Here is a 16,445-nt window from a genome sequence, read left to right as displayed (position 1 = left end):
CACAGTTCAGTTTACAAATCAAAAAATGGTGATTTTTCTAAACTGACAGATCTGAAAAGAGCACCTTGGGTCTGAAAATCCATGACATCATCCCACTGATAAGGAAGATCTTGTGACTGGAACTAAGAGCTTGTCTACATTGGATGTTACTAAGTGGCAAGCCAGGGTGTGAATTTACAGCACACTTGGGTGCCGTTCAGTAATGTCCCATGTAGATATGGCCTTAGTTTGTTGATGTCTGAGGCAGAACAGAATCTAGCTTGCATTCATATTCGCTAGCTCTCCGGGATCCGAATGTGTAAAATTCTTTGCATGTGTCAATATGGCAGGCAGATGTAACGCAGAGAGAGACAGGGAAACGAGATTTGGAGTAAGAAAGAGCCATTATTACACAGGAACTTTCCCAAACATCACCACACATTACACACGAAGACATTTAATTTAGAGAAATATGTAGCACATGAAGAATGCTCGCATGCCAAAACAAGTAATATGCCTTGTATTTCATGAGTTGAGAATAACTTATACACCTTCAAAACTAGAGACAAGCCTGCGACATGCTTCTTCAAATTGGGAAAGTCTGGATGCAAACTTCAAAACTGTCCCATCTTTTTAATGGGCCAACACCACCAGACTTTAACTGGAAGTTTGGATCTGGATCCAAGCTTTGTATCCTACTAGAGCTGGTCAGAAAGTGGTAAATACTTTCCACAAACAATTTCAGAAGCAACAAAACAAAAATCATTTTCCCTAAAGTTTTCATTGGAATTTTCTAGTTTGGGGTGAATATCGTTTTAAAAAACTTGTTTCAGATATTTAAACTTTTACCAAGTAGAGAGGCGGTGGTCTGGGACTTACCTTCATACATCTCCAAAATGTGAACCGTATCACCAACCTGCAAGGAGAGCTCCACATCTTGGACAGCCTCATAATTGTAGATTGCTAGAAGTGGGGGAGACAGATGAAAAAATATAATCATGTGGGAAGTGAAGCGGAGCAAGAGAGCATGAAGATAATCAGATGTTGCAATCTGATGTCTTGCAACCGGCCAAACCCTTTGGAAGAGCACTGCAAATGATTTTACTGACTAGTAGCTGCTCTGAGCATAACAGACTGGGAACATGTGTGTCCCATCTCCCTCCTGCAGCACGTCTGCTCAAGCAGAAGAACATACTAACTTGTTAGCAGCTACCTGGAGTGGAAGAGCTCCGTGCTGTGATGCTAAAGGTCCTGCGTTCAAACCCTGCTAATGATCCAGGCAGGGGAAGGGAAGTCGTTACACAAGCATTGGTCCTGGACCAATTATAAGACAAAAGCCGTTCTTTACTAACCCTTCAGAAAGCTGGTGGGAGAGCAACTTTGTCAAGCACACGCAAGACAAAGATTTTCCATTTCAGGGGCCATTCTAATGCTTCATATTAGTTGTCTGGGCCTGCTGCCGCAGAGCATGGCTGCTACCAAGTGATCCGGCACATCTTTGGCATGACTGAGCGCTGCTGGTGTCTTGAGTAGGGAACATGTAAACAAGCAAGCTTGTGACTCACCATGAGCTACACCTTGAACTAAAGCAATGCCAATGCAAATGCTGTCACCGAGTTTCAATGGGAACAGGATCAGACCCCAAGCTGGCAGTCGCTACACTAGTCTTGCTCAGCAGCCTTCTAGAGTTAGCACAGTACTTGGGAAAAGCCGTCATGATGGGCCTTGGTTCGACTAGAAAGCTGCACTATTGTAACTTGAATTGGCTTTTAACTGACCAAAATAAGCGCAAACAGCCTTTTACATCATTTTAAACGACACTGGTTTAAATTCACACCTTAAGTTATACCAGTGCAGCTTTCTCATTTGTCTGAGACTTTACACTCAGAGCAGCCAAGGCATATTTAGATTTCAATTGTCTCTTGGCGAGCTGCTCCCTAAGGAGCTGCAGAGGTGAAGTACAGAAGCAGTGGGAGGGAAGTACGCTGCATTTTCAAGGAGGGACATTAACCTGGTAAATGTTACCAGCTGACTCTAGAAAAGGGGCTCCTACTTCAGAGGGTTTGTATGTGAAGGGCGCCCTTTGAATGTAATTAAAAAAAATTATATCTCTTCAATTGCTGCATCAGGAAATTCACAACATCAAATGCCTATCATTTCCGTCAGGGCGAAGTATATTACTTCCTGGCTTGAAGCCAATACAAACAAATGACTGTGGCTTACCACACCGGAAATTATATCACGCACTAACTTACTTTAAAATCCTGCAGAGCTACAAATAACGCAGCAATGAGTGGGCAGGTTATGTGAATTTCCTGCAGCGCCTAAAATAGGCATTTGTTCATAAACTTTTATTTTCTTAGGCTGATCTGTGAGTGTTGATCGATACTGGGCCAAACTCCCACTGGGTGTAACTCCAATGAATGCGTTACTGGGGGAGATGACTGACTAAGGTTCCCCCCGCAAAGTATCATTGATACAAAGGGATCATCCCAGTCTGACCTCCTGCATAGGGTTGCCAACTTTCTAATGGCACGAAACCAAACATCCTAGCCCTGCCCCTTCCCTGAAGCCCCGCCCACTGCCCCATCCCTGCCCTAAGGCCCCGTTCCCTACATTCCCCCTCCATCAATGGCTCGCTCTCCCCAACCCTCACTCACTTTCACTGGGCTGGGGCAGGGTGTTGGGGTGCAGGAGGGGGTTAGGGCTCTGAATGGGGGTGCAGACACAGGCACAGGGCCAGAAATGAGGGGTTTGGGGTGCGGGAGGGGGGACCAGGCTGATAGACCAAGTACTTCTGAAAGTTTTCATAAAAGTGCCGCGTACGACCCTGACTAAAGGAACTGCCTGCTGTCCATTGCAGGAAATCTGCCAGATTATTAAAGCTAGGAAGGATTAGGCCAGGCCATTACTTGGATGGGACAGCTCGAAAGCACCCCAAGGTGCAGCAGGAAGTGGTGCAGATGACTCAGGTGAACAGAATTCTTGCCCATGAGTCACTTCTGAACAGACGTCCCAGTAGGCAGTGCTAGGGGGCACAGGGCTACTGGAGGTGCCATTCTTCAGATGTGATGTAAAACCAAGCATCAAACAGTCTGTGCTCATTAACAATCCCATAGCTCTTTCGCAAAATTAGAAGATTAAACCCCGGGCATCCTGGCCAAACTCTAACTTGTCTGATTATATTCTACCGACTGAAATTCCTCTTGTGGTTTAACTGGATGCTACTTCACTCTCCGTCTTAGAACACTGTTTAATGTTGTGCAATGTTCTACCTCAAAGATGGCTGCTTTTCAGTGAAGGGGGTGAAGTGATTGCTACATATAGCTTTTAAGTACTTTAGGCTTCTGTGGAACTAAAAAGCACAATATAAATGCAAGTCACTATTTCTCCATAAGAAACTGCTTTAGCTTCCACCAAAACAGTCGGAGATGTTTAGCGTGTAACAGAACACAATCCTTCTTTTTAAGGTTTGGTTGGAATTAAATTTCAGCATTAAAGAGCATACCGGGGGGTGTGGTGTGGAGGGGACAGCAAGACGCCTTCCATACAGGCTGAACGTTTTAGACCCCCCACAGGTAATGGCCTTGAGCAGAAGAAACATACTTCTGCCACTATTCATCACAGATAGGCAAGATATACAGTATCTTGTTTTGCTCGATCGAATTAAACAAGAACACAGAGTCACTGTATGTAAGTGACTCCCCAACTCTTATGTGCAAAGTTACGAAAGACAAATTGCTGGCATATTTCCCCTGGGAGCTCTACTGTTTGCAACTGGTGCGTCTTATTCCTTGGAGCCAGCCGCATCCAAGATAGGCCATCTACAGCTATTTAAGCTGTTTGGACTTTTTATTGTGTGTGTTTAAACTGACCTTTTGGGGGCTTACAAGAAAAAGTTATCTGCACCCACCAAATAAACATGTTCCTGGCGTGAAGACATAAAAATCCTTCGTGTACAACTTAAAAGTGCATTAACATTTGCCCTCAAAACTGCAGTAATATTTGAAGTTAAATTTGCCTTTCTTCTGAGTAAGCCTCAGTTGTGTTCTCTCCTCTATGGAACTTGGAAGCTTAGAAGAGCTGTTCTTTTCCTTTGTTTTCTTTAATGAAAATGGTTGTGCAAAACTAACCTTGAAGTCTAGAAAATTTAATCTGAGCTGAAAGACACAGAAGGAAAGTATTGGCCATTAGAGAGAGAGAGAAATCGGGCTTGTTCTAACAATCACATTCTTTGAGTATAATTCTTAGCAATGCATCACTTTGTTTCATTTACATGAGAATAAGGAGGTCACTAGATTGGATTAACAGCAGGTAAATTTAAGACAAGACTTTTCAGCAATGTGTAGCAAGCCTGTGGAATTCATTAACAGGGAAGGACAACGGGGCAAACGCTGCATCTGGATTTAAGAGGACAATGAATAATTTTATGACCAAACAGCAGCAACTGTAGTTATAAAGACTAAGACAAAAGGAGATGAATCTCATGCTTCAGGCAAAAAGCTGATTCCTTGCAGGCATCAGGAAGGAATTCCATTTCCCACACACACAGCATTGCACAACTGGCTAGATGCTGTGTGCGCGGAGATTAGGGGTTGCTTTCTTCTGAAGCATCATACACTGATCATCCCTGGAGACAAGATACAGGAGTTATCCAAAGGAGTTTGCAGGAGTTTGCAGTCAAAGGAGATGGCCAGTATTTATCCAGGGCTCTCCAAGGTAGCCAGGCCCTGAATTGTAGCCACAAATGAGCTGGAAGTCAGTCTAGTCTACCAAGAGTGCAGACAAAGCTTGGCAAGGGCTGGTACATGGTGGTGTTACAATTGGGCAGGGATGGTATGTCTGAGGTGAGGAGAAGGTCTGGTTTTACTCATATGCTTCATTGTGTGCGTGGGCCACAAGATGAAACATAGTACATTCCTGATTTCCGAAGCACCAGTCAGTGGGACTTGAATCAGTGGGACCAGGTATCACCAGCACCACACGTGCGGCAGAAAACTCAAAGACCACCACACACACACACACACACACGAACCGCAAACTCACAAGGCCTCACTTCATACCAGACTGCGTCCAAGAGATCTGGAGAAGACTTAACTTGCCGGACTAACACCACAACCGTTTGCAAATCACTGGGCCTGACCTTGCTTCCACTAAAATCAACTGGAACTTTGTCTTTGCTTTCAACAAAAGCAGGATCAGGATCATTGTGTCAGGTCTATATATGCCATATCAACAACAATCGTTTACCGAAAAGGAGACAATCCGGTCAACTGCAATGCCACACATTAACCAGCTTTGCACCAATGAGTGGTATGTGCCTAGACAAGTAAATACGTCGTATTTATGTAAAGCCTTCCACATGAGAATCTCAACACAGTTTACAAAGGTGGATGTCATTCTCTCTTCTACAGATGGAGAGATTGAGGCAGGGCAGTTGATCTGTAGCAGAGCTGCAGAAGAAAACCAGGATTCCTAACTCATGGTCCTGTTTTAATCACTAAACCAACAACAATGCCTCTCACCCACAGTGGATAAAATGTTCTTAGAGCAACTAAATTTAGCCAAAGCATCTGGAAATAAGATTTATGGAGGCACAAACTTTCACATATCTTTCTGTGTATAATCCAAAACAGAACAAAACAGCCTCGTTACCCAATAATTTGATTAAGCATGTTTAAACTGTAGATTACTTGGCTGCAAAATGCAACCACTGCAGGATCCATTATCTCTCATTTAGGTCAAAATATCCAGCCCTTCCCTCCCGCCCCCTTCAAGGGAACATGATAACAGCTTCCAAACAATACACCCTGCTTCTCAGAAGGCGTTTCTGCCCTAACCACTATCTCACAGGAGAAGGCAGCGCCTTGCTTTCTCTGAACAAAGAATCACATTCAGTGCCTTTGCACTGAGCAGCCCTAAGCCTCATTACATCTGTCAACCGAAGAGTCACGAACTATTGTCTGGAAAGAGAACTATGTGCTGGAACTATCATCTGGAAAGAGAACTACAGTGACCATGCAGCTAGAGTTGGCATTTGCACTGGGGAGACCCGTTTGGAGAGCGCTTGGTATGCTGTCTGTTGCCAAGATAGAGCCCACAAACAGTGGCTTCATTTAAAAAAAATAACGAACTGGCCAAGGAGCCCATTCTTAATAGGGACAAAGCCTTTTTGATGTTTGGAGGAAAATCTTTTGAAATTGCCCAGACATTTATGGCCGGGGGAAAAAAAATTGATAAAGAGAAGAGTTGTGTGTCAGATTTTTTAAAAAATTGTGGTTTGGGATCACAGAATAAACACGTCAGCTGGGCTTTTATCCTAAAATGATCAGCCATGAAATAGTTAACAATACTGATGTTCAAGGCCCCAATTCAGCAAAGCAGCTCAGCATTTGCTTAACTTTGAACAAGTAGTTCCCTTGACTTGGACTACTCATACGCTTAAACACATCGCTCAACTGCCACCGTGAAGTTTCAGAGTTAAAGTGCCGAGCTAAAAGGAAACCGTTTACACCAGTCTCGGACCTATTGTTTCAAGTTGGCTTTAGACTCAGAAAAACAGTGCATGTGTTACACTTGCATCACATTTGGAAGGTTTTCTTCACAATTTTAAGGACCAAAACAACAACAACAGATTCCAGACTTTGAAGAAAGGGGTGATTCTGTGGCAAATTCTACACCTGTGGAATCAGGGAGCACACCTGGCCTCACATAACAGCGTCTGTTCAGAAACCAAGAAGAACTCAGGACCTGATTCAGAGCCCACTAATGTTGATGGGAGCATTTCCATTGATTTCAATGAACTACAATCAGGCCCTCTGAGGTGGGCAGCTCAGTTGACTCAAACTGATTATGCAGGAAAAAGTAATATAATGTCCATCTTTCCACGTCTAAAATATTCACGCTCATCATCTTTCCTCCTCAATTATTTATTGCCAAGTGTTTATTTGCATTACCATAGCGCCAAGGAGCCCTAGTCATGGACCAGGACCCTATTGTGCCAGGCACTGTACAAACACAGAACAAAAAGACAGTCCCTGTTAATGCTATGGTTGCTTATACTGAAAACAATGGGTCAGATTTTGATCTCACTTACAGTGATAGTAATCTGGAGTAACGCCACTGACTTTGCTGGAGTCTAGATATTCACTTTGGTGTCAATGGGAGCAGAGTCTGGGCCATGAGGTGTAATGCTGGACACTCCAAAGCTTATGTGGCTTTCACCAGTTTCTGTGACATTTACGAATACAGTTACCATGTGTACAGTTAGCACTGTGATCAAATCAGAGAGAATTCTTTAAATCCCTCCTATTCTGCCACTAAATGCATGTTTTGAGCAGCTCGAGGGCCTGTCCAGACAAAAGAACTTTACAGTCACAGCCCCTTTCCCTCCCCCACACAACTATGCCACGAGAACAGAGCGCCAAGAGAATCCATTGTAGGGAAACGGCCAAAAAAACAAAACCAGAAGTATAGACAGACAGTAATTACTGTAACTGCACTTACACTGGCTGAAATCCTGGCCCCACTGAAATTCCATTGACTTCAATGGAGCCAGAATTTCACCCACTAACTACAGAGTTGAATAATTTCATAGATCGGGAGGTTTATGATCATCTAGTCTGATCTCCTGCATAACACAAGCCAGAGAGTTTCACCCAGTAATTCCAACTGCCCCCCACCAACAGAGCTGGCTGTGGGGTTTAAAGTTTTGTTGGTACCATGTGCACAGTAATTTCTTATATTATTTTCTTGCATTCTAACTTATGTGTATCATAATGATGCAAAAGAGAGTCATATTACCTAGCTGCCAGTGTGCATTTTATTTGTGTGTTTTATTTTACATTTTTGTAATATGAAAAAATAATTATACCTTTATGTACTTCTTTACCAGGTTTTCCATTTCCTTTTGTTATTTGCACTCTAAAAATCCAATAGAGATTTTAAACTTAGTCAAAATAATTTCTCCATATTAGCACTCTCAGCTCATGCCTGGAGCAACAGGGCATGTGCCAGGCCAAAAGGGAAATACACTGGGGCCTGATCCACACTTAAAAGTTTTGCTACCATAGCTTTGCTGGCCAGGAGTATGAAAAAAAATTACACCCCTAACCAACACAGCTATGCTGGCGAAAGACCCAGTGCAAAAGTAATTATACCACCAGATAAGGGCTTTTGATGGGTGTAGGTTATTTTGTTTGGGCAAAAGAATTATTTTGCTAGTTTAAGGTTTGTCTCCACTAGCAGGGTTTGCCAGTATTGCTAGACTGTCAACTCCTTTCTAATGTAGAAAAGGCTTGGGATAGGCATGCGTGGAAGCCTGCACACTTCCCACGTACTCTGTGCCGGGCTCAAGCTTCTGCTTTTTCTTTCATATGGCTTGGGTAGGTAGCAACGACGACACATTTATATCAAGGTTTGACAGCCAGTACGTTGCCGCAGCAGTGAGTTGGTGAATGTCCTTCAAGCCCAAACGAAGGGGACACTCGGATTTGTCCACATCTCCCATGAGATGCCCTGAAGCAACTCAATCTGCACCAGTCTTACTGACATGAATCAAAACCCAGTGGGTGCGTGGCAGGGTCAACAACAAACGGTTTGCTTTGAGCGGTTGAAACGCTCCATGTGACTCTCCATTGAGCCTCAGTGTCGAAGTTGAAGGTAAGGGTCTTGATGCAGTTCCATAGAGGGTTGCGGGATTTTAATCTTGTCTTCGGCGGGTTCTACAGGTCATCATGCAGCAGGATCCTCACGTCTGCATTGACATGGTCAAGAAAGCGAGAGGTCTGAGCAGCTCTTCTAATCTGTGGAGGCTGGATGTGTGATAGGCCCATCACGGTGCTCCAGCCCACAGACCCTGCAAACCGCAACAACTGGCTCGGTATATTCTGAAGCTGAATATTGTGCACCAGCGTGGTCTCACAGCAGTGACTCTCAACTCAATAACGCTAAGCGCATAGAGTCAGGGATGCTCAGATCGACTCTAGTCGACTGGTTCCTGGGATCAAGCCAGTGCTACTAATAAATTATTCTTCACACTTATGGGATAGATTTTCAAAGATACTAACGGGCTGTTGGGTACCCAACTCCCATTGAATATTAACAAGAATTGGCTGCCTAACTCCCATTTGAGCCTTTGAAAAGCTCCCCCTACCTAGCTAAGCATCTCAAATTTATTTTGAAAGGATAGCAACTATCACCAGAGCCATTCAACAGATGGGAAATGGAGACATTGAGAAAGGAAGTGACTTGGCCAAAGGTACACAGCAAGTTAGTGGCAGAACTGGGAATAGAACCCACAGACCAAAACAGCATAAACTTGCCAGTTTCCAAGGGGACTAAATCAACTGACAACATTTCTATTTATTTTTAAGGATGGCTGGTCTGGAGGGCTTCAGAGAGTCAACGCTGGAACAAAACCATAAATTGCATCTCTGAAATTTGAGGGTGTTCAAATTCCAAATCCAGATCAAATTGTAACTACTCTAAATATTCTCGATACCCCCTTAAGTAGCAAGATTCCAAAAGGGATCAGATAAGTTCTTGGCCGCAACGAGTTCCATGGTTTAATCACACACTGGGTGAAGGAGCATTTCCTTTCACTTGTTTGGAAATTCTCACTTTTTAATTTAATTCATTTGTAAATATGATAACATCTTCAAGTCCTTTTAATTTCATTGAATGTCCCCCTGTGCTTGTGCTATGAGATAGGGGGAGCAGAAGATCGTGATCTACTCTGAGCATTCATTTATATATTCTTATGTCAAAAGGAAGTATTTCTTCACACAACGCAAAGCCAACCTGTGGAACTCTTTGCCAGAGGATGTTGTGAAGGCCAAGACTATAACAGGGTTCAAAAAAGAACTAGATAAGTTCATGAAGGATAGGTCCATCAATGACTATTAGCCAGGATGGGCAGGGATGGTGTCCCTAGCCTCTGTTTGCCAGAAGCTGGGAATGAGCGACAGGGGATGGATCACTTGATGATGACCTGTTCTGTTCATTCCCTCTAGGGCACCTGGCACTGGCCACTGTTGGAAGACAGGATACTGGGCTAGATGGACCTTTGGTCTGACCCAGTATGGCCATTCTTATGTCCCCTCTTATTCATCTCATTTCTAAGCTAATACAAGACCCTGATGCCTAACACTGTCTACGAGCTCAGTCAGACAGCAGCAAAGAGGCACTGTGCTCCCTCAACTTTTGCTCTTCATACATTACCAGTCCTCAACATATGCCCTGCATTCAACGAGAATTGGGCCTGTGTTTTGAACAGAGTTCAAACAAATAAAAAGGGAAGATAGGATCCTGGAATATCAGCCTCAGTGACAAACAGTTTCTAAGGCCATTGACCATTTCAGTTCGGGTCAACGCCAATAAATTATTACCACCACCTGATAACCATTCAATGCCTATGAGTTGGCGATCTCAGCCCAGTTGTTAATGGATGCTGGCATCTGCATCACAACAGATGCCCCTTTGGCAGTCTCAGCAGAAAGCAGAAGGGGAGAACGGCTCTACGAGACCGAAGTCTCCTTTTCACTCCTAGAGGTGGTCATGTCAGGGCAGGATTGAGACACGCTGGCAGCATGCCCTGTCACTGCCCACAGCATGCCTGTTCTGAGGATAAACAAAGGACTTCAGACCCGACGACTACCAAGCTGGCGTCTTTTATTAGCTCCAAATTCGCAAAAGGAATCTACATGCCATGTGCATTCTTTATTCATTTATCACCAGAGGCATCTGATTCCTCTCTCATCCCTGATATAGTGAACTTCCCTGCAAACAGGACACGAGACCTGACTGTTCCCTCTGGACAGCTCTCACTCCTATCTACAGTCTAGGCATGGGACCTAGATCCCAGAGCAACAGGTGGTTTATAGAACTGATTCGGTAGAAGTGTGCTATTGTGTTTGCAAGGTGCTTTTCCCCCCATGCCCTGCAGGGCTAGTTGCTGCTCAGATTTCAAAGAGGTGAAACACCCAACTTGAAAGGTATTAATCTCTCAAAAATATGTTAAATCCTAGTGATTTACTTTAGCTCGGTCATTCTAATCCACAATATGATCTTTCTTCCACCGCCACATGATCATGGAAATCAGCAGGAGTTTTGCCAGTGTCTTTAATGGAATCAGACTCTGGCTTCTGGTCAATTTCTCTACCTAGCTTGCTATTGTCCAGTCTCTTAGGGACAGTGCCAAAGAGAAGGTCAATGCCCACCCAGAACACCAGCTTTTAAAGTTACCTGAAAGAACCCCACATGGACTTGTTTTGTCAGAATCATGGAGGGAGGTATCCTGAGATTCTTATGAGTTGATTGGCATTAATGCTTCACTGCTTTGCACATCCGTCAGCTTTTTACACCTGTGCAAAGTGGAAGCATGCCACTATGGAATCAGAATGACAGATTTCATACCCACAATGCACATGTCTGCACAAGGTGTAATAAGGCAATGAAGAACGAGGGTTTCGGTACTACAAACCTAGGACCTGATTCTCATTTACACTGAGGCCACTTTATGCAACTCTGGTAAATTACATTTACACTCACTTTGAGACCACTTTATGTTGCCCGAGTGGTGTAAATCAGGTTTAGTGTAAATAAGAATTAGGTCCCATATATTTAAGCCATCCCAACAGCAGATAAAACCTCTTTCAGAACAAGATAGTTGATATCTGTATCTATATTTACTGCCAGGTTTCAGAGTAGCAGCCATGTTAGTCTGTATTCGCAAAAAGAAAAGGAATATAATTATACAACACAAAAGGAATTTTGCGAATACAGACTAACACGGCTGTTACTCTGAAAAAAGAAAAGCTCACGAAAGCTTATACTCAAATAAATTTATTAGTCTCTAAGGTGCCACAAGTACTCCTTTTCTTTTTTATATTTACTGTGTGGCAGAAGTATTGGAGCTATACAAGACAGGCACCAAGCACTGAATTTAAAAATACCAATATATTATCGTTACAGAAAGATTAAAGCTCTAAGGTTGCCACGAACAGGAAACTTTTATCTCGGGTTTATCTGAACCATTTGTTCCACCTTTTTGCACCAAGTTAGCACTTTCCCTTCCAGATTGGGATCAGTTTTCTTTGCAACAATGCTTCCTACGATCACAAAGTGGAAAAGGACATAAATAAAGAATAATGTCCCATGCAGAAGAATTATTACATCTTAGGAAAGTTTTGCGTGAGTTCTTGGACACCTATCTGAAACCTTTAACAGATTACTAAAGTAAATTACATTTTTTTAAAGCACTTAATCTTAAATATGTGCAAATCAGCTTGCTTAATACCGTATGCATCATACCAGAAAGATACTTTTATCATTTAAACTGGAAGTGCATATTGTATTTGGGATGTACCCAAACCAAAGCTCTGGATTTGAACATTATCAATCTTTGGAGCTGACCAAGAACTGGCCACCTAGAAAGTCATCTAGCAGTTCATTTTTATTTTTCAGTTCTATTAACGCAGGTTTCCTGGCAAAGGCACAGATACCATTAAAATATTTTAGGCATTTCAGCCATAAATTAAAAGCAGTGGGCCTAAAAATGCAGTCTTTGTTCTGTCAGCAAAAGAATAAATGTGTTTATGGTTTTGGACTAAGTCAGTTATAAATTTAGCTTAATGTGTTTGCTTAAAAAGGATATTTTCCTAGGGAATTTTAACTAAAAGAAATGTCAAATTAAACACTTGGGCAATAAGGGGACGATTCTCAAATAACTAATTCTTTGCTCGGACTATGGGCTACATAGCTCACGTGTAGAACTGGTTCATTAAACTTTTCAAATTTTGAAAATGAGATCAAATTTTAAATTTTGAAATTAGAAAAAAAAAATGGTTAAATTTTCCCAACCTCCCCCTTCTCCCATTTTTGACCCATTGTGGAACCACCTGAAATTTTAATTTAAAAAAGGGACATTTTTGTTTGTTTTTATAATAAATGCATGGTTCTTTTTTTCCAGCCAGCACCATTGGCGTGTTTCCTGAAGATCCCAGCGTAAGAAATTAACATACACTAGATTCATTCCCAGCCCTGTCACTTTTGCCCCCTTTTCTGAATCAGCAGTGCGGTGATTTTTAGTTATTGAATGGTTAGAATTTAAAAACAAAAAGCTAGATGAAGGCCTGTGCTGTCCTACAGGCATAATTCATAAAGTGTTTAAAAAAAAAAGGGCCTAAAATAGCTGAGATCTTAAAAACTGGATGGTAACTGACGATCAATCCCAATGATGGTTGAATCTGGTGATATTCTAAACGAAGAGAGACCTCCGCTGTGCATCTAGCTGTTCCCATCACTTCACATTGACTAAACTAACAGTCTAGGGTTCAGGGTGACACGCACAGTGACAGTCCTGGAATCTTATCACATAGGTAAAAAGTCAAACACCTATTTCACAGGACCGTTCAAGGTGAGTGTGTGTTAACTACTTATGCTAAACAACCTGTTCCCTCTTGTATTTAGCTGTGACACCCTGAGTAAGTTTCCCTGACCTACAGAAGAGCTCTACATAAGGTCAAAAGCTTGTCTCCCTCACCAACAGATAAATGACATTACCTCCCCCACCTTGTCTCTCTAATATTCTGGGACCGACACGGCTACAACACATGTTTAAAAATACAGCCAAGACTTGCCCTGCAACAGTACGTCCAAAGCCCTAGCACGCTTCAGGAACAGGAGTTAAGGACCTATCTTCAGATCCTGTTCTATTTGGGCCCCATGACCCAGCTGTCCCTGTAGCATTTAGATTGTCCTGCGAAATCCATCCCTATCCAAAAGCACTGGTCTGGGACTCAGGAGAGACGGGTTCAATTCCCTGCTCCACTGCAGACTTTCCGTGGAAGCAAGTCTCTTAAGCCAAGTCTATACTAGATATTTTTGCTGGTATATCATCACCTAAGCGGTGATGTTTCTGTGACATTTTTGTGCAGGCAAAACAGTTATACCAACAAAAAAAAGAGTGCTTTTGCCCATTTAGATTATTTTGCTCAGTGAACTGGTATATGCTATGCCTGTAAAAACACCCCTCCCCCCCGCTCCAGTATAAACTGCATCTACAATAGGATACTGGGCAAACTTTTTCTATCGTAGACTAGGCCTGAGTTTCTTTGCCTCTGTCTCTCATCTATAAAATGGCGACAGAAAACTTCTGTACCTGACAGGAGTGCTGTGAAAATAAATATCATAGAATCATAGGACTGGAAGGGACAGCGAAAGGTCAACTAGTCCAGTCCCCTGCACTCAAGGCAGGACTAAGTGTTATCTAGACCATCCCTGACAGGCGTTAGTCTAACCTGCTCTTAAAAATCTCCAATGACAGAGATTCCACAACCTCCCTTGGCAATTTAGTCCAGTGCTTAACCACCCTGATAGTTAGAAAGTTTTTCCTAATGTCCAACCTAAACCGCCGTTGCGGCAATTTAAGCCCATTGCTTCTTGTCCTGTCCTCAGAAGGAGAACAATTTTTTCTCCCTCCTCCTTGCGACAACTTTTTATGTACTTGAAAACTATTTTCATATCCCCTCTCAGTCTTCTCTTCTCCAGACTAAATAAACCCAATTTTTTTCAATCTTCCGCACAGGTCATGTTTTCTAGACCTTTAATTGTGGTTGTTGCTCTTCTTTGAACTTTCTCCAATCTGTTCACATCTTTCCTGAAATTTGGCACCCAGAACTGGACACAATACTCCAGTTGAGACCTAATCAGTGCGGAGTAGAGCCGAAGAATTATTTCTTGCGTCTTGCTTACAACACTCCTGCCAATACGTCCCAGAATGATGTCTACTTTTTTTGCAACAGCATTACGCTGTTGACTCATATATAGCTTGTGATCCACTATGACCCCCAGATCCCTTTCCGCAGTGCTCCTTCCCAGGCAGTCATTTCCCATTTTGTACATGTGCAATTGATTGTTCCTTCCTAAGTGGAATTGAATTTCATCCCATTTAGTTTAGACCATTTTCCAGTTTGTCCACATCATTTTGAATTTTAATCCTATCCTCCAAAGCACTTGTAACCCCTCCCGGCTTGGTATCATCCACAAACTTTATATGTGTATATTAAAGATTGTGAGGCACTTATGATAATAAGGACACTATTAGACTGAGACAGTGACGCACACAGACACCCTGCTTCCTGTTATACGCAGTCAGTGGTTTGCTGACTATCCCAACAAATCTCAGCAAATGCAGAACTACCTACATCTTACTCAGTACAGTAAAAATTCTGCTTTTGCTGATTACCAGGTAGAAATGAACTAAACAGGAAGATAAATTAAGAGATTGACCCTGCCCATGTCCTTAATATATACTTCAAAAACACATTATAATAAAAAGAATAAATCATAAAGGCGAGAGGGAGGATTTGCCCATATATCTCCCCTTAAAAGGTTTACATTTGGGAGACCTGACTACTGTTTTGTTACTTGAGAAACATAATACAGTAGAATCTCAGAGTTACGAACTGACCCATCAACGACGCACCTCATTTGGAATCGAAGTATGCCATGAGGCAGCAGGAGAGACACACACACACACAGACAAAGCAAAGCAAACACGGTGCAGTACTGTGCTAAACATGAACTATTTAAAAAAAAGGGAAAATTTTAAAAAAAGATTTGACAAAGTAAGAAAACTGTTTCTCTGCTGGTTTCATTTAAATTAAGATAATTAAAAGCAGCATTTTTCTTCTGCATAGTAAAGGTATTAAGCCAATGTTCAGTTGTAAACTTTTGAAAGAACCACCAGAACGTTTTGTTCAAAGTTATGAGCACTTAAGAGTTATAAACAACCTCCAATCTTGAGGCATTCATAACTCTGAGGTTCTACTGTATTTGAGAAACTGGAACCAGACGGAGGTCATGGATGCAGTTACTTTGTGGCACCTCCGACTGGTTGAACAGTTCAACCGCTTTCCTCCTGTACACAAATGCCTCGGTAGAGGGTTCTCAACCTTCTTCTGATCACACGCCATCTTAGCATTTTATTCTTGGAGTCTCCCCACACACACACACACACACAGGCCTGGTCTACACTGGGGTGGGGATTGATCTAAGATATGCAACTTCAGCTACGAGAATAGCGCAGCTGAAGTCGACGTATCTTAGATCGACTTAGAATCACTTACTTCACGTCCTCGCGGCGCAGGATCGACGGCCACTGCTCCCCCGTCGACTCCGCTTCCGCCTCTCGCAGTGGTGGAGTTCCGGAGTCGACGGCAGAGCGATCGGGGATTGATTTATCACGTCTACACTCGACGAGATAAATCGATCCCCAATAGATCGATTACTACCCGCTGATCCGGCGGGTAGTGTAGACGTGGCCACACACGCAGATTTGGCCCAGCCATCCAGCCAAGCACAGTGAACTTCACCAAGTGAACTTTAACACAATAGTTACTGTAGAAAACCAAATTAAAGAACAATAGGACTTCCGAGATAAAATGCTCTGTGTCCAGCAGTGA

The 16,445-nt window shown here is 42.7% G+C and overlaps 1 protein-coding gene across 5 annotated transcripts in view; it reads right to left on the bottom strand.

Annotated features, from left to right (window-relative positions):
* DOCK5 (dedicator of cytokinesis 5) overlaps positions 1–16,445 on the bottom strand; it is a 139,245-nt gene that overhangs the window by 105,619 nt on the left and 17,181 nt on the right. For all 5 annotated transcript variants that reach the window (XM_073325314.2, XM_073325315.2, XM_073325317.1 and 2 more), the window contains exon 2: positions 859–942. In XM_073325314.2, the coding sequence (XP_073181415.1) occupies positions 859–942 (84 nt within the window). The remainder of the gene's footprint in view (positions 1–858; positions 943–16,445) is intronic.

Source organism: Lepidochelys kempii, chromosome 26 (genome assembly GCF_965140285.1).
Source record: "Lepidochelys kempii isolate rLepKem1 chromosome 26, rLepKem1.hap1, whole genome shotgun sequence".
Lineage (NCBI taxonomy): Eukaryota > Metazoa > Chordata > Testudines > Cheloniidae > Lepidochelys > Lepidochelys kempii.
Note: the sequence above shows the minus strand (reverse complement) of the source record. Positions and strands in the feature narration are given on the sequence as shown.